Here is a 20,053-nt window from a genome sequence, read left to right on the forward strand (position 1 = left end):
AGGAAAGAAAGCAAATATATAATCTCATTCTCTATTATTATCTTCACTAGTAATTTCCTTCTTGACCAGGCATGGTAGCTCACACCTATAATCCTAGCACTTTGGGGGGCCGAGGTCAGAGGATTACCTGAGCCCATGGGTTCGAGACCAACCTGGGCAGCTTGGCAAGACTTCATCTCTACAGTAAATCAAAAAATTAGCCAGGCGTGGTGGTGCACGCCTGTAGTTCCAGCTACTTGGAAAGCTGAAGCAGAAGGATCACCTGAGCCCAGCAGGTCAAGGCTATGATGGCCGTGAGCATGCACTGCACTCCAGCGTGGAAATAATAATTTCCTTCTCATAGCAGTCCTGAGAGAACAGATTCAGTGACAAGTGACTTGCCCATGGTAACACATCCAGTAGGTGGCAAAGCCAGGGCGAAAACTTAAATTTCCAGTTCCAAAGTCCAGGTGCTTTTTACTTGATCAAGAGGAAGATCTTTTTGATGACTTTATAGGAGGAAAAATTTTTGTGGGGAGATAAGACTGATACACAAGAAACAAGTGGAAATCCAAGAGGATAGATCAATGTATCCTCGATTTTGGCAGCCACAGATTCCTCCAGAACTCAGAGCTAGTCCTGAGGGTGTCCAGGGAGCATTGAAGTATCTGGGAGAAGCTTCTGGTGAGCTAAAGGGGTGAGGATGGTGGCTGAAGTGGGCAAGATGAGGAAAGCTGGAGTGACCCTATAGGTAGATGACTGACAGATGTTTGAGCAGGTGCATGGAACTAGTTAAGTGACAGTTTTGGAGACTGCCTTGAGTACAGTGTACATCAGCTTAGGACAGAGAGGCAGTTTGGAGGTGCATGTATTGTGGTAAGTTGCAATGATCTTGAAGTTGGAGAACTCCAAATGCTAGTTTGAGAAGATTAGCAAAAACTCTGGGCACCTTAGCACAGAGACCAAGTAGATGTTTTCAGGAGGTGGCCACAGGGAGTAGCAGCTGACCAGAGGACAGCTCTCACCTCTTCCCCTCCTCCTGCAGGTTTGCCTTTATCTAGTTCCTATACTGCAGTCTGGTATAAGATTCATTTGAAAAATGACTTCAGCACTTAAAACACATACAGTCCTTTATTTTCTTTGCTAACGAGAAGTCGTGCTTGGTTCTATTTCTCTTTTGTATTTTGCATGCTGTGGGGTCCAAAAATTGAGGGTATCTTTAAAGTAGCCAAGAGGAGCCTCTAAAAGGGTTTTTGCTGGGGAGTAGGCTTGGGTAATTTTAGAGCTGTCACTCTGGAGACAAAAGGGTGTGAATTGGAGACAGGGAGTAGCCAGGAGACTTGCAGGATGGTAAAGGCCTAATCTAGATTTTGTCCAGTTTTGATTTAATTGGACCTTTTTAGAAAACTTAAATTTTCATGTTTCTGCCTCCCTTGTTTATGAGAAGACTGATTGAGAGCCTGGCTCCAATCAGGCTGGACATGCCTGAGTTCAGACCTATGCCATACCACCTGCCCAACTCTGTGACTCTGGGTCTTCAGTCAGTCTCTCTGAGCGTCAGTCTCCTTGAATGTAAAATGGAGATGATTTGATAATAGTCCCTATCTTATAGGGTTATCATGAAAATTAAATGGGATAATACATATAAAATACAAGCAGGCCAAGCACAGTGGCTTGTGACTGTATTCCCAACACTTTGGGAGGCTAAGGTAGAAGGATTGCTTGAGCCCAACAGTTTGAGACCAACCAGGGCAATATAGCAAGAGTTTGTCTCTACAAAAAATTCAAAAAAAATAAGCTGGGAATGGTGGCGTGTTTCTGTAGTCCGAGCTACTCGGGAGGCTAAGGCAGAAGAATTGCCTGAGTCCAGGAGTTCAAGGCTATGGTGAGCCATGATCATGCCACTGCATTCCAGCCTGGGTGACAGAGTGAGATCTCAACTTAAAAAAAAAAAAAAAAAAGTAGAGTGCCTAGCCCAAAATATTACCTATACCACTAGCCCCTGGAATTACTTTGATTTGTGACTCTCATTTATGAAAAGTAAACATTCATAAACTTGGTTTGGAGTTTAACAAATTAAAGTTCCAAATAAGTATGTATCTTATATACTCTTAAGGTTATTTTTAAAATGTCTTAGGAATACAGACAGAATTTATGGTGGAACCTCATAAATTGTGAGCAAAAATAATGTATTAACCTGCCAGTGAAATATACTGAGGAGACAGAACTGATTGGTCTTTTATTTTAATTGAGATAAAATTTATATAAGTGAAAGGCAAAGATGTTAAGTAAACAGTTTGAAAAGTTTTCACAAATTTTGCACCTGGATAATCAACACTCCAGTCAAGACATAGAACATTTCTATCACCACAGAAAGTCCCTTTATGTGTCCGTCTAGTCAATCTCTGCCCTCCAAAGGTAACCACTGTTCTGATTTCATTCATCCTAGGTTAATTTTGCATGTTTTTGAACTTCATATAATGGTATCATACAATATGAACTCTATTATGTCTGCCTTTTTTTAAAAAATTTTTTATTTTAGATATGTGGGGTACAATTCAGGGTTAGGTATACAAATATTCATTATGCAGGTACCCTTGTTGTATATCTGGCTTTTAAAGTTTATAATATTTTTTAGATTGAACCATATTGTTCCATGTGTTTAGTAAATCAGTCTTTTATTTGCTGAATCATATTATATGAATATGACAGTATGTTGATCCATTTTACATATGAGATGTTTTCAGTTTGAAGCTATTATGAACAAAGCTGCTATAAATATTTATTTTAGTGGACATATTTTGTTTTTGTTGTTACCATACTACAAGTAGCCAGTAAAAATTACTGGACTTTTATTTATTTAGTTATTTTTAGAAGACAGAGTCTCACTCTTGTTGCCCAGGCTAGATTGTAGTGGTGCAGTCACAGCTCACTGCAGCCTCAAGCTCCTGGGCTCAAGTGATCCTCCTGCCTCAGCCTGTGAGTAGCTGGGACTACATGTGCATGCCACCATGCCCGGAAAATTTTTTTTTTTTTTTTTAGTTTCAGTCTCACTTTGTCGCCCAGGCTGGAGTGCAGTGGCACGCTCATGGGCACCGCAGACTCAACCTGCTGGGCTCAGACGATCCTTCCACCTTTAACCTTACAAGTAGCTGGAACTACAGGTGTGCACCATGCCTGGCTTATCATTTGATTTATATTGTAGAGACAAGGTCTCACCAAGTTTCCCAGGCTGGTCTCAAACCCCTGGGCTCAGGCAGTCCTCTTGCCTTGCTCTCCCAAAGTGCTGGGATTACAGACTTGAGCCATTGTGCCTGGCCCCGGATACTTTTTTAAAACTAGTTTTTGTGGAGATGGGGGTCTTGCTGTGTTGCTTAGGCTAATATCCATCTCCTAGCCTCTGCCTCCCAAAGTGCTGCACTTACAGGCGTGTGCTACCATGCCCGGCTGTTAGGTAAGTACCTAGTAGTAGACTTTTGGATCATAGGGTAGGTATATGTTTAACATTGTAGATGGTTGTATCATTTTATACTCCAACCAGAAATACGAGAATATGAGACTTCCAGTTGCTCCACATCTTCACTAACATTTGGTATTGTCAGTCTTTTTAATTTAGTCATTCTAGTGGGTGCAAAGTACTGTTTTCCCTGGTGACAAATGATGTTGAACACCTTACTAAATCTTAATCAGTCTGGAACAAAAGCCTGTGGTTTGACAAAATCGGGTTGTCCCTAGGAGGGAATTCTAGTATAACTCTGCAATGCTATCCTACCGGAGGGAAGTGTCTTTGTAAGGTTTGGGTTCCCACAGGATTCTGAGGAGGGTCTAAGAGAAGCAGGGATCAGTTCTGGGTTGGTTGCTGTTTAGGAGGGACTAGGAGAAACTGGAATTCACTTGGAATTTAATACTGTCATGATATCCTTAGTAACAAATGAAAATAGCAAAGCATGTCTGGGCCATCATTGGTAATAGAGCAGTGATCAGTTACCAGTGATCACTGAGAGGAGGTGTGATCATGCCACTGCACTCTAGTCGGGTGACAGAATGAGATTCTTAATTAAAAAAAATTTTTTTTTGGTAGAGACAAGATCTTACTCTGTTGTCTTAGCTAGTCATGTACTCCTGACCTCAAGCAATCTTCCACTTCAGCCTCCCAAAGTGTTAGGATTACAGGCCAAACAGTATTTTTTGATGAGCAGAAGTATTTGATGTTGACAATGCAATTTTTTTGACAGTATCAATTTTTTTCTTTTATGGTTAGTGATTTTGAAGTCTTCTTTAAGAAATATTTGCCACTCCAAGATCTCAAAAGCTATATTTCTACATTTTCTCTGGAAATTTTGTAGTTTTAGCATTTACATTTAGGTTTGTGGTCATCATGATTTTTTTCCTGTGTATGGTATGAGGTAGGAGTCAAGGTTTATTTTTTTCAGTTTTTTCCAGCACCATTTGTTGAAAAGATTTTTTATTCCCCCATTGAATTGCCTTGGCACCTTTGTTGAAAATCAGTTGGCTATATAAGTTTGTACCTATCTCTGGACTTTCTCTTCTTTATTTATTAATATTTGTCTGTCCTTATGTCATTATTACACTGTCTTGATTGCTGTATCTTCATAATAAGTTTTGAATCCTTATAGCGAGTCTTTAAATTTTTCTATTTTTCAGGATTGTTTTATCTATTCTATTTGTATATGCATTATAACTGGAATATATAAATTTTAGAATCAAGTTGCCAGGTTCTACAAATGATCCTTCTGGGATTTTGATTGTGATTGCATTGAGTCTAGTACATCTCTCCTTTTATTTAGATTTTCTTTAATTTTTTGCAGCAGTGTTTTATGATTTTGTGTAAGGGTTTTATATGTATTTTGTTAAATTTATTTCTAAATATTCTTTATTTTTGATGCTATCATAAATGCAATTAATTTTAAATTTTATTTTCTAATTGATCCTAGTATATAGAAATACAATTGGTACCTTGTATTCCATGGCCTTTCTAAATTCACTTTTTAGTTTTAGTCGTCTTTTTTGTTTTGTTTTGTTTTGATTTGAATGGGAGTCTAAATGTTACCCAGTCTAGAGTGCAGTGGCATGCTCACAGCCACTGCAGCCATGACCTGCTGGGCTCAGGAGATTCTTTCACCTCAGCCTTCCAAGTAGCTGGAACCACAGGTGCACTCTACCACACCTGGCTAAGTTTTTTATTTATTGTGAGACAAGGTCTTGCCAAGTTGCCCAGCTAGTCTCAAACCTCTGGGCTCAGGCAATCCTCCCACTTTTGCCCCCAAGTGCTGGGATTATGCTTGTCATCTCTTTTTATTTTTTCATTTTTATTTTTTTAGAGTTGGAGTCTCACTCTGTCGCCCAGACTGGAGTGCAGTGGCCGCTCCCAGCCACCGCAGCCTCGACCTGCTGGGCTCCGGCGATCCTTCCGCCTCAGCCTTCCAAGTAGCTGGAACTACAGGCACACACTACCACGCCCGGCTAATTTTTTTTGATTTATTGTAGAGATGAGGTCTCGCCAAGTTGCCCAGGTGGGTCTCGAACCTGCGGGCTCAGGCAATCCACTCACGTCAGCTTCCCAAAGGCACGGTATTACAGGCTGAGCCACCGAGCCCGGCTTGTCATCCCTTTTTAAATAAGTAGATTTTAGCTGCTCTTGTTATTAAAAAAAGTAATTGTGAGATGATATGTTAAGCTGCTTCACTTTTCGTTATATTCCATTTGCTGCTGCTATAACAAATACCACAGACTGGGTAATTTTTAAAGAACAGATTTATTTTGATTTATGGTTCTGGAAATTGGGAAGTCCAAGAGCGTCCAATATCTGATGATGATCCCCTAGCAGAAGACAAGTGAGTGCATGAGACAGCAGGAGGACAAGAGGGCTGGACTGTTTTTATCAGGAGTCCACTCCCATGATAACTAGCTCATTTCCAAGATAACTAACTCACTTCTACCATAACAGCAATCCATTCATGAGAGTGGAGCCATCATGACCTAGTCACCTCTTAAAGGTCCTGGCTTCTCAACACTGTTACAATGGCAGTTAAATTTCGACATGAGTTTTATGGGGACATTCAAACCATACCATTTCTGCCTCCTCAAAACTCATATTCTTCTTTTCAAAATATATTCATTCCATCCAAAAGTCTTAACTCATTTCAGCACCAACTCAGCAGTTCACAGTCCAGAGTCTAATCTAAATCAGATATGGATGAGACTCCAGGCACAATTTCACCGGGGGCAAATTCCTCCAGGTGTGAGCCTGGAAAATCAAACAAGCTATCTGTTTCCAAAATACAGTGATGGGTTAGGATAGACATTCCCATTACAAAAGGGAGACATAGGTAGGAAGAAAGGGGTAACTGGACCCAAATAGGTTCAAAACCCAATAGGGAAAACAACCTGAAATCTTTAAAAAAAAATTTTGTGTATGTGTGTAAAAATGAATTATTTTCCCCTTTTCATGTAAAATTTTACATGACCTTAGTGACAACTTTTTCTTTTTTTTTTTCACTTTTTCCAGTGGACACTGTTATAGTTGTGGGCCTGTTTATTCATGGTGATGAATAGTAATTTTTTGCAAGTTATCCTGGCATGTAAGGTTCATTTTTCATATGATCTGCATAAAAGTATGGTAGTAAATATTAATCACGTAAGAATGCAGATCTGAGTGCTGAGCTTTAAAAAAAGAAAAGCTTAATTAGAACACACAAGTCACATTAATGGTCCCTCTGCAGGGAAAGTATGTTCTACTAGTTCTGTAGCTTAAACCTTTTTTATTTTCTGACTTATAAATTGGTGACATTGCATGTTCATTATTATCAGCATATTTTAAACTGAGTTAAAAGTATTTCCTCCAGGACAAAAAAAAAAGTGAGTTTATTTGACTAGTTAAATTAAGTTTATTTCTCAAAAAATTTATTTGTGAAGGCATTGTACTGGATGCAACATAGGAGATACAAAGAAATGTAATTTCTCCAGGAACTTCCAGTCTAATGTACCTATGTGTGGGGATTTTATACTTACATGGATGTAGTTCGAAACATACATATATTTATCACAAACATGAAGAAAGTTAAACAACACAGAATTAAACAGTGCACCCAGATCCTCATAAAAGTGATTTCAAAGTTTGAGTAATAGTAGCTAAATAAAGGTAAAAATATATCCCAGCGAGGCCTCCAAAATATTAGGTCAGGCCCGATGGGGGGGTGTCAATTGTGTGATCCAGTGCTGTGAGAAAGATGCAAAGAATTGCACAGAAGTTAGATTGGAAAATATAGTTTACTTAGTAAATTAGAGAGAGAGGAGATTCACCTCCTTAAGGTAGGGGAGAGGGCCAAAGCTAGGAAACCTGACCTGGCCATAGCTCAGTGAGAACATAGCCTGGCCAGTACTTAGCAAGGCAGTGGCCAAAAAGTAGAAAGAGAGAGAGAGAAGATTCACTTCCCCACGCTAGGGGAGGGGGCCAAAGCTAGAAAACATGCCAACCATAGCTCAAAGAGCCACATGGACACACCAGAGTTTAACCAAGCAATGACCAACATTAAATCTTAAAACCAGAGAATAATCTCCCATGACTCCATATCCCACTTTTTAGATACACTGGGGCAGGGGTTGGAGTTTTGTGCCTGCAGCTCTCCCAGGCTAGAGTTCCACACTGGTGGTTCTACAGTTCTGGGGTCTCAGGGCTGGCCCCACTCCCACAGTTCTACTAGGTATTGACCCCGCATTCCAACCCCTTTAGCAGTCCTCAACTCCAATCTTTACCTTCTCAGCTCAGGGGACTGGCCTTCCCTGCTTGGCCTCCCTCCCCCGCACTGTTCAGAAAATGCCCCCAGGCAGAAAGCCTAGGCGACCTAGGGACTCACCTTGCATGTTTCCTATCTCAGCCATCAAAATAGGCCCTACCTATGGCTGCATGAAAACAGTTGCCACCACATGGGGTACCAGGTCCACTGTGAGGGCCAACTAGAAGCCCAGACTTCACCTGTATGCAACCTACTTATGTAGTAAATCCCCACTTGTACCTCACAACTCTAAAATACAAAAAAATAAACAAATAAATAGCTCATATAATTTAACAAACAATAATCAGTTTTATAATGGGTAAATGATTCCTTTTGTAGCTCATAAGCATGATGATGGAATTTTCACATGCATGTATGAGATGTGTCACCCTGAAACCTTGTTACAATGTCACATTACCCATCTGACATGAAAAATAAATAAATAATAAAAATGGGTAAATGCTTTGATTAGACATCTCTCCAAAGACAATATAACAAATGGCCAACCACCCCCCACCAAAAGAAAACAGTTGCCACATATATTTTGTCTAGTTTTGTAATATATGACTGAAAGGCAGGTCCAGGACCAGTGACTATTGTGGCTAGAAGTGGAATTCTTTGCTTTGAGTGATGTGTCTCATTTGTTAAATGCCAGGGGAGCAAGATCTCCCTAGCACCAAGCATTGGTCCTCATGGCTTTGCAAATATGTAGCCCTTAGTAACTGTTGATTAGTTGTTCCAGTGCTGCTTTTACAGAATTTGGTGTCATTAAGGGGAGTAGGTAGGCCTAGGAAGAGGTGACAAAGCAGTGGTTCCCAAACCTGTCTAATTCAGCTGGGACACTTGTTTAAAATACTGTTTCCTAGGGCCCGTTTCAGACCTACTAGTCGGCCTTAGCAGCCTGGCCCTTGTTTTTAAACAGTCACCTGAGAGTTGGTGTAGCAGCTGGTCAGCATGCAGTGGAGAGACCTTCGCTAATGATCCTTGATCAGTGTTAAGTCAATGTGGAATCAATGAAGATCTAATTCTCAGAATCTGAGCCTTTCTCACACCCAGTGAAGTCTTGGCTGATACCAGAAGTAACCTGGAAAATGTTGGGCTTTTGTGATATTGGTTTTTTGGCTATTGTCTGCTTTCTTTTCCATCTTCTTTCTATTTATTTTTTAAATGTTTTTATTTTAAAGATGTGGGGTACAATTCAAGGTCGAGTACATAAGTGGTCATCGTACAGGTGAAGTTTGGGCATGCGTGTTTATTGCAGCACTATTCACAATAGCAAAAAGATGTAACCAAATATCCTTTCTGTTTTCTTTCCTTTCTCTGTTATTTAAGCTTATTTGTAACTTACACAACAGCTCAGTATAAGAGAGAAGATCCATTTATTTGGAATTACTACTATTTGAGTTTTTTGTTTTAAGTGCTTTACATTTTTCTTTTCCTTTCTTTTTTCTTTTTCTTTTTTTAATAGAGAGACATTAGAAAAGCAAGTATTTGCTGTCTGGTGGCAGAAGATGTTTCAGCACCGAGAAAACCGCTTGGCAGAGAGAATGGTAAGTGACTGTCCCTGAGGAGGCACTGGGAGGGGCAGGGCTTGGCTTAGCCCTTGCACTCAGTGCCTCCCCTCCTTGGGAAGTCTGTTGGAACCAGGACCCACACTGAAGAGCTCCTGCTGTGACTCAAGGCAGCAGCAGGCTCTGGGGCATCCTGTCCTTTGTCAGTGGAGTTTAGGGATGGCTTCTGGGCCAAGGCACCTCCTGAATGTCCATTTCTTTTGCCTTGGTCATTGCTAATGGCCTGTAGATTCTTTTCTGGTTTCTGTACCCACCTCCCACTTGACTTGTTCTGTTCTTTCCTTCCCGTTCTGCCATAGGCCATCCTTCAAGCAGAGCAGCAGCTTCTGCGTAGGTGCTGGTCCACGTGGCGCCAGCACACAGCAGCACGTCACCGGGAGTGGGAGTGGCAAACAGTAGCCTGTGCCCATCACCGCCACAGGCGGCTCAAGAACACTTTCTGCCTCTGGAGGGAAAGTGCCCAGGGGCTTAGAACAGAGTGAGTGGCTGGTGCTGCCTCAGAAGCCCTTCCACCCCAGGCCAGCTTTGACCATAGCAGCCACACCACTAGCTCCGAGTACCTGTCCAGAGGGTTGTGTTGGCCTAGAAGTTCATGTGGCTCCCACGCTCAGGAATATGTCTGGGGGGCAAGAGTGCTCTGTGGATCCAGGAGGTCTTTCTTGCCTATTGGCTACATCCTGCTTACTAGTTGGGGCCCTTTTGAAGTGACCAAGCCAGGGAATAGACTGATAGGCCCATGTTGAGATAGCTGACCACCTTGGGACCAACTGTGTGAGGCAAGCAGCAGATTGTGACAGTATTTACCATGCTATATAGTTAGAGAGGGCAGAGGAGACAGCCCACATGTCCACTTTCTGTACCCACTGTGTGTTGTGAGGATCTCACTTCCTCTCAAAGTCTAGCCAGCTGGGGGCTTCAGCATACCTGCGCATGGGAACTTCAGTGGCATTTGAAGCTCTAGGAAGTTGCAGGCAAAATTTTGATTATTTGTGCACTTTTCTGAGAGAGCACAAACCTTTGGCAGCTCTTCATAGAGGGTCTTGACTCCCCTAAAAACTTAGCCAGGTAGGAGCCAGGCACTGTGAAGGGGAGCCATGGAGAGCACCCTTACAGGATGTGGGACGCAGCACTGAGCTCCTGTCTCCCCACAGGAGGATGGGCAAGGCTCAGGCAGTGGAGTTCCACTCGGCACGGATCCTGCGTTGGGCCTGGGACCAGTGGAGGCAGGTAAGGCTTTGGTGCAGGTGCCGCCGAGTGTGGATTTGGATGGGTGGAGCTGTGTGCCAGTGTGATTCAGAACAGACATATGGCTACTCAGCTATCCCTTGGAAACCACCTGCCTCTGAGCTAAAAGAAGAGAGCAGACAGCAGATGAAGTGTTAATTCAGTATTGTGAGCCGATTGGCTCAAAATTCTATGTTCTTTTAAGTGCTAGGCTGTTCTTACTTAAACTGACTGAATCTAAAATTCCTGATCTAACCATTTATAGGAATTCTATTGAGGGTAAAAAATGTCTACACTGACATTGATAGAGCATTTGCCCTAAATCAGGTACTTGCCTCATTTGGTCCTCACAAGAGCCCTAAGAAGCACGCATTTGTAGTTGAGGAAACAAGGTCAGAGAGTTAAGTACCCTGTACTCACACAGACTGAGTATGAAATAAGAGTAAAGGCTGGAAGCCACCCCCACCTCAGCCCTCTGCCCATAGGGGGCCACTTTCTCCTCTGTCCGCAGTGCCTGGTCCTGTGGGGAGCCGAGCAACAGAAGCTGATGCAAGCAGACCTGTACTACCAGCATGCCTTGCAGCACAGGGTGCTGCAGAAGTGGGTGGTAGGAGCTGCTTCTTTCTTCCAGTTCTCCTTGCTGTGGGGGCAGGGGAAGTTGCTAGAAATGCTGTTTTCCTTCCTTGTTCTTCCTGCCCCTCCCAAAACAGTAATTCAAGCAAACTTAAAACAACAAATGCCCCATATATGCATATAGCTCAGGGCTTTTTGATCCTTGCTGGGCAAAGTGAACACAAGTGTTTTCTGTGGGTACCAGCTTTCCAGTAAAAGCAGCTCCTTGTTCAGGAGTCCACTGATCTGACTTCTTAGTTGAGGGCTATGAGGCAGTCTTCTCCCTATCATCTGGTGCTGAGACCAGGGGCTTCTGGCCTCTCCTTGCCCTTTGTGAGTGCTTTGGGCACAGCAGCCCCTGTTGTAAACATAGCTCTGAAGGCTACCTGAACGGAAGTAGTGTGAGTCCAGTCCTCCTCATCCCCCACAGACTTACCAGGGCAGGGTGCGGAGCGTCCTCCAGGAGGTGGCCATCAGGGAGAGCCAGCACCACAGGCATCTGCTGCGGTGAGTCTTCCAAGTGTCTCCTAGGGCCTAGGGTGGGGAATAAGGAACAGACCCCAGCATTTCCAGGAGTCCTGCCGAGGGCCAGGCGGAGACAGGCCTGGGTACCTCGTACTGCTCAGAGTGTGGTCTTGGCCTTCCTAAGTAAACACTTCATTCACTGGTTCACTTAGATTGTCTTGAGCCCCTGCTGGGTGCAGGGTAGAGCCTAGGAAGGCAGCTCTCACCCATATGCCTCCCCATGAGGCTGCTTGTCATACTCCTCTGAGCACTTTTTCCTTCCCTGCTTCACGACCCACAAGATTCAGGTTTTCATCCCCTCTCCCACTCCCATTCCTGTCAGTTCCCAGGCAGTCCCTTCCAGCTTGCTCTCCAGGCCTGTCTTGACTCTTAGAGTCACCTCTAAGCCCTGTAGGACCATCTGCATCGCAACCCCTTTGGGGAGCACTTTTGCAGCTTCCTCCATTCCTACTAAGCTGAGGTCTAAACCCACTCCTGTAGGCTCCCACATTCCCCTCTTTCTATTCCTTCCTTCGTATTTGTTCAGAACACGCTACTCAAGTGGGCAGTGGGCCCCGTGGACCTTAAAAACACCTGTCCCTCCTCTGGGGTCCCATAAAGTGCCTATCCTGCTCCTCAGACAGAATGGAATAAGAAAGAGGGACTCCCTGAGCTAACTCAGCAACAAACACACTGCTGAGGTGCAGGTGCCCTTCCTCTAGCTCCCCTATCTCTCTGCACTTCTCTTGCCACAGTGTGAGTCACCTGTGTTGTCCTTGTCTGGTTACGCCCTGTGTCCCTGTAGCACATACACTCCCGAAGACCTGGATTCTGGTCACCCAGAACCTGGCCCAGAGTAACTGCTCAGGAGCCATTTGTTGGACGTAGGCATGCGAGTAGCCATGGGTGTTGGTGAAACAGACACTCTTAGATGTAGAGTCCTTGACTCGGGCTGAGGAAGAACTAGGACTGATTCATGAAAGCCTCCTGTATCTCTCCTTCTTGGTGTCATCTGCCCTCATCCCGCCCATGCACCTGTAGGGGTGTGGTATGTCACTGGAGAGAAAACACCCTGGCCCGTGTGGATGAAGCCAAAAAAACTTCTCAAGCAAGTGCTCACTACAGAAAGACCATGTGTTTCAAGGTGAGGTACCCTTGGGCAAGCTGTCACCCAAGAGGGCTGGGGACCGTCTTCTGGTGAGGCCATCAGATTCAGGGTGGTACCAGAGATTTGAGCTGAACAAGGAACTAAAAATATGTGACAGTGTGATACCTCCTGTTCACACACATACATCCATGTAGGCAGGTGTTTGTTTTTTTACTGCATTATGAACCAGTAGTCATTAAAACACAGCACATAGTAAGTGGACTAGTGTTTATCAAAACTAATATTTTCTACACATTTGGAACTTCCCACTGGAATAAACCATGTTAGTCTTTGAACTTCCATCTCCTCATCTGCCAAAAGTGTATGCTTGCTCCTGCTTGTCGACCTCACAAGTTCCACAGAGTATCCTGAGAATGTGAGGTTCTTGGTCACTTTCAGTGGGAAATGATGGCAAACCACTACCTGGTTCTCTTGACTGGGATAGCTGGGGGAAAACACGCACATGACAGGAATGGTCCTATGTGTTGAGGACAGGAAGGGCGGGATGTGGCTATGGGAAGAAAACATGTTACAAGAAAGAGGAGATTTAAACAGAAATGGAATGCCAGAGGAAGTCCCTGCACCCGGGGATATTTCAGAAGAAAGCAGTTTGCCAGGAGCCCTGAGCAGCAGCCAGTCACCTGCTGGAAGGCCCTCGGGAACTGGTTCTGACAGCTTTGAAGCTTCCGTGGAGGAGGAACAGTTGCATCTGGCCAAGGCCCAGTCTGTTCTCAGGAAAATCCCAAGGCCAGCCTTTGCCTCCCCTCACTTGGAAGTAAGACAGGAATCTGCTGGGCTTTATAACTTGGAAGGGAGGAGGCCTTTTTGGTAGGAATGGAGTCCATGACTGTCAGTGGAGCAGGCACCAGGTTTCCCGAGGCCTGACTTCTTTTTAAAGGTTTGTTACTGTGATTTCATAGGTATTTCTTACATGAAAGAGTGCATTTATCAAATAATAGAATTGAAGCTCCTGTAAGGGCTTTACTTCTAGTATGAAGTTTAAATCCTTCTGGTAGAAAAGGCCCAGTCCCCGAGATACTGGCCAGGATGCTGGGCCCTGTGCTATTGTTGTGGTCTGCAAGGATGGCAGGCGCTTCCTGGAACATTCAGGGCCAAAAGGCAGCCAGCTATGAGGAGCCACCACCACAGACCGGGTGTCCTCAGAAGCCAGGCAGCATAGTGACCCTCACTCTGCTCCTCGCCCGCCTGTAGGTCCTGGTCCAGTGGCAGGAGGCAGCATCAGTACAGATATATTACCGACAGCAGGAGGACTGTGCTGTCAGGGAGGCCCGGAAGGTGCTGGACAGGGGTAAGCAAATGGTGTTGAGGACGAGCGGGAAGACACAGAGCTGTCTTGGAGATCCTGCACTTCCCACAATCTCTGCCTCCTCCTCATATGTACTCTGGGGCTGCTGGGACAAATCAGAGATGACAAACAACAGAGCATTATTCTCTTTCAGTTCTAGAGGCTAGAATTCCAAAATCAGTGTGTCGGCAGGGCTGTGTTCTCTCCAAAGGCTCTAGGGGAGGATCCTTCCTTGTCTTTTCCAGCTTGCCTGTTGCTGGCAATCCTTGGCTTTCCTGGGCTTGTATATACATCACTGCAGTCTCTACTCCATCTTCACATGACATTCTCTTCCTGTATCTCTGGGTCCCTTCTTATAAGGACACCAGTCATTGGATTAAGGACCTATCCTACTGTAGTATGGCATCATCCTAATTACATTTGCACTGAGCCTATTTCCAAATAAGGTCACTATTCCATCCAGTATATTGTATAAATCTATTCCCAGCTGACTGCCAACCAATTTATGTTAAAATGAAAGGTCAAGGCTCAAGGTCTTTGGAGAAAAAAGGAAATGAAGCTGGAGCAGAGGAGTTCTGGGTGGCTGTGGAGGGGACTGTTTTGATGGGAAAGCCGATGCTGCTTGTCAAGTCAGGTTCCGTGCTGTCAGGGTCCTGCTTCCTTGCATGGTTGGGCTCTTGTATTTAGGAGCCAGAGACTTGCTCAGATGGCCTCAGGAAGTCCCACTACAAACATCTTTGGAAAGACAGTCCAAACAAGCGTCAGTGCCCTGCTCACAAGATGCACACACACACAGGAGACCCATGAGAATTATCTCCTGGCACAGCTAGGCAGCCCTGCAGTGGGGGACTCCGAGACATTCTGAAGGGGATAGCTCCTAATTAGAATAAATGGAAATACAAACAAAAGTGAAAACAATTAGAAATAATGTAAATTGGACCATAGAGAAATCACTCAAGTTGTGTGTTTTTGTTTTTGGGGGTTTTTTTTTGTTTGTTTTTGAATCAAGGTCTCATTCTGTCGCCCAGGCTGGAGTGCAGTAGCACAGTCATGGCTCATGGCAGCCTCCACCTCCTTCCACCTCAGCATCCCAAGTAGCTGGGACCACAGGCACATGCTACCACACCCAGATAATTGTTTTATTTTTTTGTAGAGGTGAGGTTTCGCTATGTTGCCCAGGCTGGTCTTGAGCCCCTGGGCTCAGGCAATCTGCTTGCCTCGGCTTCCCAAAGTGTGGGGATACAGGTACGATAGCTGCTCCATCGGGCCCTGGAGGGCTCCCCATCTAGATATCATATCCCGGTATCAACCCTCTTCTGTTGTCTCAAAAAGAAACTTATATCACGTCCACGAAAAAGCCACCAAAAGGATAATCTGGTGACACAAATAAAATGTAAGAGTGGCTCCCACCTGCAGAGCCGGGGGGTGGTCAGAAGACACGGCCCAGCAGACCATGTGCCTCCTACCCAGTCGTGCCTTGGGTTGGCTTGGCTTGTGTAACTGGGCCTTGGATTCCACCCTGGTAAGACAGGGCTGCCTTCTCCTTCCACCCCAAGCTCCAACTTAAGTGGGAAGCTCCTCCTCCTCCCTTAGACCCAGGGTTTTCTTCCACGTATGTAACAGCATCTTGCATGTGACCCTGTGGGGGCCCCTGACACACCTGTGGTGGCTGTGGACATGCTTGTGGCTCTTGGTGGGCCCTTCCTGAGCACAGCAGTGAACGGACCTGGTTCTGGTCCCCAGGGTGCTCACGTTTGCTGAAGGTAGCCAGTGCTGTCCCTAGAGAGTAGCCACAGTCCACATGTGGTGGTTTCACCAGATATGGGCTGGACTCCCCCACTCTATCACATAACTTTCTCTGCTCTCTGAACCTTCACCATTATGTAATCGCTTGTGGAAATCCTACAAAAGACCAAACTCTGGCTTGGATCTGCCCCAGGCTGTCTCCGGACCTGGTTTCGGCGCTGGCAGGACGACAGTCGGAGGTCAGCCCAGCAGAGAGCGCTGCTGGAGAGAGCGGCTCGGCATTACTGCTGGCAGCTGCTGCAGGAGGGGATGACCCGGTGGAAGATGCACCATCTGGGCTGTATCAGGAAAAGGGTGAGGCAGGCAGCAGCACTCTCCAAGTTCCCCTGGCAAGGGGTGTCCAGGGCAGAGACTCCTCGAGGAGGGAATGTCTCCTGACAGAACTCAAGGATGCTGGTGGGTGGGTTGAGGTCCTGCAGGAACAAGGCTGCAGGAGCCTTTCTGGGTGTTCCCTGGGGAAGATGGTCAGCAGAGTAATCTGGTTCATGCTGACCCTTGGGCTTAGCAGAGCTGGGGGGAGCCTGTAGAGTCATCTTGACACTCCTCGCCTGTGCAGAAGGCCCTTGGCATCATCCAGGACCCCTCCTGTTTTTGGAAGGACAGGTCACTTGGGCCAGGAGCCTCATCCTGCAGCTGGCCCCAGGATCAGACACTCGCCCTGGTCGTGGGAATAGGGTTCCTGAGCCTGGTTGGACGCCCTTCCCTGTGTGCTTGCTCTCTCCCCAGCTCCTGCAGAGGCAGGGCACCCGATTCCTGGCACAGAGACTCAGTCATGTTTGCTTCTGTCACTGGAGACAGCAGGTGGGAGCCTGGGAGATGTCCCTTTCTGCTTCCCTGCCCTTGCGCTGGCTCGTGAGGCCCAGGCTGTAGGTGGCCTTCAGCCCACAACTTTAGTTCAGTATTTTCAATATTGCCCACTCCTGGGGATACCTCCTTTTGGCCCCCTCCAGGTCATTTCCCAGTACCATTAGCTTCCTTCCACCTGTATAAGGCCAGTCACTTTTGACTCTTTTATAGAGATGTGGTCTTGCTATGTTACCCAGGCTGGTCTTGAACTCCTGGGCTCCAGCAATCCTCTCACTTTGGCCTCCCAAAATGTTGGGATTACAGGTGTGAGCTATCATACCCAGCCTGAAATCCATTTTAAGTCTTTGGTTTCGTTCTTTCCTCCGCACACAGACGGGGAGTGTGTAGAGCACCCACAGTCATGCCCGGGGCAGCCCTTCCCAGTGAAGGAAGGGAGCCTCGACTGTAGAAGGAGCAGGAGTGATGTGTGGGCAGGGCGACAGGGTCCTGTGTTCAGGGCAGCCTCTTGAAGAGGTGACCAGGAAATAATCCAGTCTTTCTGGCCCTAGCTGGTGGCCAGGAGACTGGAGCAGCAGGCTACAGCACGGGCCCTGTGGTTCTGGGCCTTCTCACTACAGGCAAAGGTAACTGGGTGCCGCGTTCTGCTGCTCCTGCCTCTCCCAGAGGCTCCAGACCTGTCCTGGAGGAGGGGAGGCAGCTGGTCTATGGGCTGGACCCTAGGCAGAGTCCCTGCGGGAGCCCTAAGCAGAGAGACCTGAGCCTCCCCTCCTGCTCTCCTTGGAGGCGTGGGCCGCGTGGCTGGACTTTGTGCTGGAGAGGAGGAAGAAGGAGGCACGGCTGGAGCAGGCCGTGCAGGCCCACCACCAGCAGCTCCTCCAGGAGGGCACCATGCGCCTTCTGCGCTTTGCGGCTGGCATGAAGACCTTCCGGCAGCAGCTGCAAGCCCAGCAGCAGGTCCAGGTAGGCCTGGGACTCTCATCTCTTCCTGTGGGGAGCGGGTGGGGTCTGGTGTGAGTTGACAAGAGGCCCTGTTGCAGGCGGCCCACAGTCTCCACCGCACTGTCCGCCACTGTGCCACACTCTGGAAGCAGAAGGTTCTGGGCCGGAGCAGGGAGCCTCAGCCCCTGGCACCCATTGCACCCAGCAGGAGAGTGACATTTGAGAGTCCCCTTCTCAACTACGTTGCTGCTGGGGCTGGGGATGCTGTCCTGAAGACCAAGAAGCCACGAGCTTCTCAGCCTCAGGGAGCCCTGGGCAGCCTGGCCATGGCTGCCAGGGAGCCCCATCTCCTGGAGCCGTGAGTTGCTCGTCCCTCGCCCCTTCCTTCTCACTCCCACCTTGGGCAAAAGCTTAGTAAAACAGGAAGGAAAACTGGGCCCTGGCGGTAGGACAGGCTAATCACAGCCTTGTCACAGCAAAACTCAGAAACCCCCTCCAGCAGGATCCTGACCCTCCCAGGGCGTGGAGAACAGAGTGGGATGGGATAACCAGACCCCCTTTCTCCTTTGCCTGCCAAAGCTCGAGAAATGGGTATCTTATCCACTCCTTGCGACACCTTCCTGCCCTCTCTCCTGTCCTGCTGCTGACAAACAATCTTTTCCAAAGTGATACATGCTGGCAAAAGGGATGGGCTGCCTCTGGACCTGTCACTCTCCCCTCCACCTTGCAGCTGAGACACCAACTCCCTGCCAGAAACCTGCTTTCTGTGACCTGGCACTTGCCCCCTGATGACCTCCCCAAACCCTACACCTATGGCCTGCCCTGTGCTCATGCAGCTGGTGGCTCCCAGAGTGACCAGTGCTGCCTGAGAGCCCCAGGCCTTGGGGAGAAACCACAGGCAGGTGCATGGGCCTGGTCCTTGGTCCCTGCTCTGCCCTGCACTGACCCACCTTGACAGAGGCTGCTCCCCTGTGACACGGACAGCACCTGTGTCACCAGGATTGCTGTACAGGTCAAGAGACAACGTGGGTAAAGCAGCCTTGTGGCACCGGGCACCCTTCGTGGGAACAGCTGGGAGTTCCTACATTCCAAGTCCACCCCAACTTACCTGCTGACCTTGGGCAAGAGCCCCACCCTCTCTGGCCTCCAGTCTCCCTGTGAAATTGGAGGGGTCAGACTGGATGATACCTACCCCCACAAAGATCTCAGGCACCCCTGCAGTCTCTGTCAGCCCAGAGGAAAAGACCCTCTGTTTTTCCCCAGCAATGCTGCCCGCTCGGCAAGGAAGCAGCCACGGCGCCCACACTTCTTGTTGGAGCCCGTGCAGAGCCAGCAGTCTCTGGGGTGTGGCATTCTTAGGAGTCAGCGGTAAGTGGTGTAGCACTGGGCCCCCAAAAGCAGCGGGCACCTCCATCTGAGGCCTGTATCTTGGCAACCCTAGGGTGGGTGGTCTCCTTTCTTATTCCTTGGTCCCAGGGAAAGGTCCTGTAGCCTGACCAGGCTCTTGCCTTCCGTCTGCTCAGGCCTGAGAAGCCACAGGAATGTGGCCTAGACATGGCCCAGCCTTCAGGCCCTCCTCTCGTGACGCCCTTCCTGGCCGAGGCCCTGACCACACTGGCCCCAAGCAGCTCCCTGCCCAGGGCTCTATCAAGTACCCCTGGCCCAAAGCTGCTCCCTGAGGCAAGTACAGGCCCACAGCTGCTGCCGCCGCCTCCTCCCTCCTTCATGCCCCACAGGTCGGAAGCACCAGCCAGGGTAAGTTGGTCCTCCATCACCAGGCCTGGGCACTGAGGCTCCTGTCCTTTGATCTGGCCTTTGGTGTTCTCATACACGTCCGTTGTAGACACAGCTGTACTTGCTGTTTCTGAAATACCTTGGCACCGGCAGACACAGAGACCACTCATTTATTCAGCAAGTATGGGTGTCCACTGCACACCAGGTCCAAGGGACACCACAGGGAACAGCCTGCTGAGGTCCCTGCCCTTAGCTTGTAGTCTAGGCCTGTACTCTAGCAGAGGTAACCAAAAGAAAACCCCTGCATACAGGCCAGTGAGGTGATGAGATCATGTAAGATTGTGCAGGCCATGAGGAAAAGTGGAATTGAGAGCAGGAAGCTGTGGAAGGGTTCTAGCCGGAAGCACCATGTCTGGCTTCTGGTCACTGTGATCCATGTGGTCCAAGCAAGCAACACTGGTGGCCTGGACTCAGCTGGTTGCTGTAGAGGTGGACAGATAACACTCTTGGGGGCAGACAAGGCAGGATGGCTCTGATGGACTTGCTGAAAACAAGGGGAAGAAAGGAAGCTGGGATGACTCAGGTTTCTGGCTTGAGTAACTTGGGGAACGATGAGTTCTTTACTGAA

The 20,053-nt window shown here is 47.4% G+C and overlaps 2 protein-coding genes across 3 annotated transcripts in view; one reads left to right on the forward strand and one right to left on the reverse strand.

Moving 5' to 3' along the window:
- The window catches only part of SFI1 (SFI1 centrin binding protein), a 97,261-nt gene that overhangs the window by 75,032 nt on the left and 2,176 nt on the right, over positions 1-20,053 (forward strand). The window contains exons 16-29 of the mRNA XM_008061532.1: positions 9,244-9,325; positions 9,646-9,824; positions 10,498-10,573; positions 11,082-11,177; positions 11,613-11,689; positions 12,728-12,830; positions 14,046-14,142; positions 16,079-16,239; positions 16,672-16,746; positions 17,301-17,375; positions 17,536-17,712; positions 17,790-18,049; positions 18,955-19,026; positions 19,215-19,446. Coding sequence (XP_008059723.1) covers positions 9,244-9,325; positions 9,646-9,824; positions 10,498-10,573; positions 11,082-11,177; positions 11,613-11,689; positions 12,728-12,830; positions 14,046-14,142; positions 16,079-16,239; positions 16,672-16,746; positions 17,301-17,375; positions 17,536-17,712; positions 17,790-18,049; positions 18,955-19,026; positions 19,215-19,446 — 1,762 coding nt within the window. The remainder of the gene's footprint in view (positions 1-9,243; positions 9,326-9,645; positions 9,825-10,497; positions 10,574-11,081; positions 11,178-11,612; positions 11,690-12,727; positions 12,831-14,045; positions 14,143-16,078; positions 16,240-16,671; positions 16,747-17,300; positions 17,376-17,535; positions 17,713-17,789; positions 18,050-18,954; positions 19,027-19,214; positions 19,447-20,053) is intronic.
- PISD (phosphatidylserine decarboxylase) overlaps positions 19,602-20,053 on the reverse strand; it is a 53,533-nt gene continuing 53,081 nt past the window's right edge. For both annotated transcript variants that reach the window (XM_021714181.1, XM_021714183.1), the window contains one exon: positions 19,602-19,969. In XM_021714181.1, the coding sequence (XP_021569856.1) occupies positions 19,700-19,969 (270 nt within the window). In that variant the 3' untranslated portion in view covers positions 19,602-19,699. The remainder of the gene's footprint in view (positions 19,970-20,053) is intronic.

The sequence above is a fragment of the Carlito syrichta genome, unplaced genomic scaffold (assembly GCF_000164805.1).
Source record: "Carlito syrichta isolate Samal-C Ts95f unplaced genomic scaffold, Tarsius_syrichta-2.0.1 Scaffold305313, whole genome shotgun sequence".
Taxonomy (NCBI): Eukaryota; Metazoa; Chordata; class Mammalia; order Primates; family Tarsiidae; genus Carlito; species Carlito syrichta.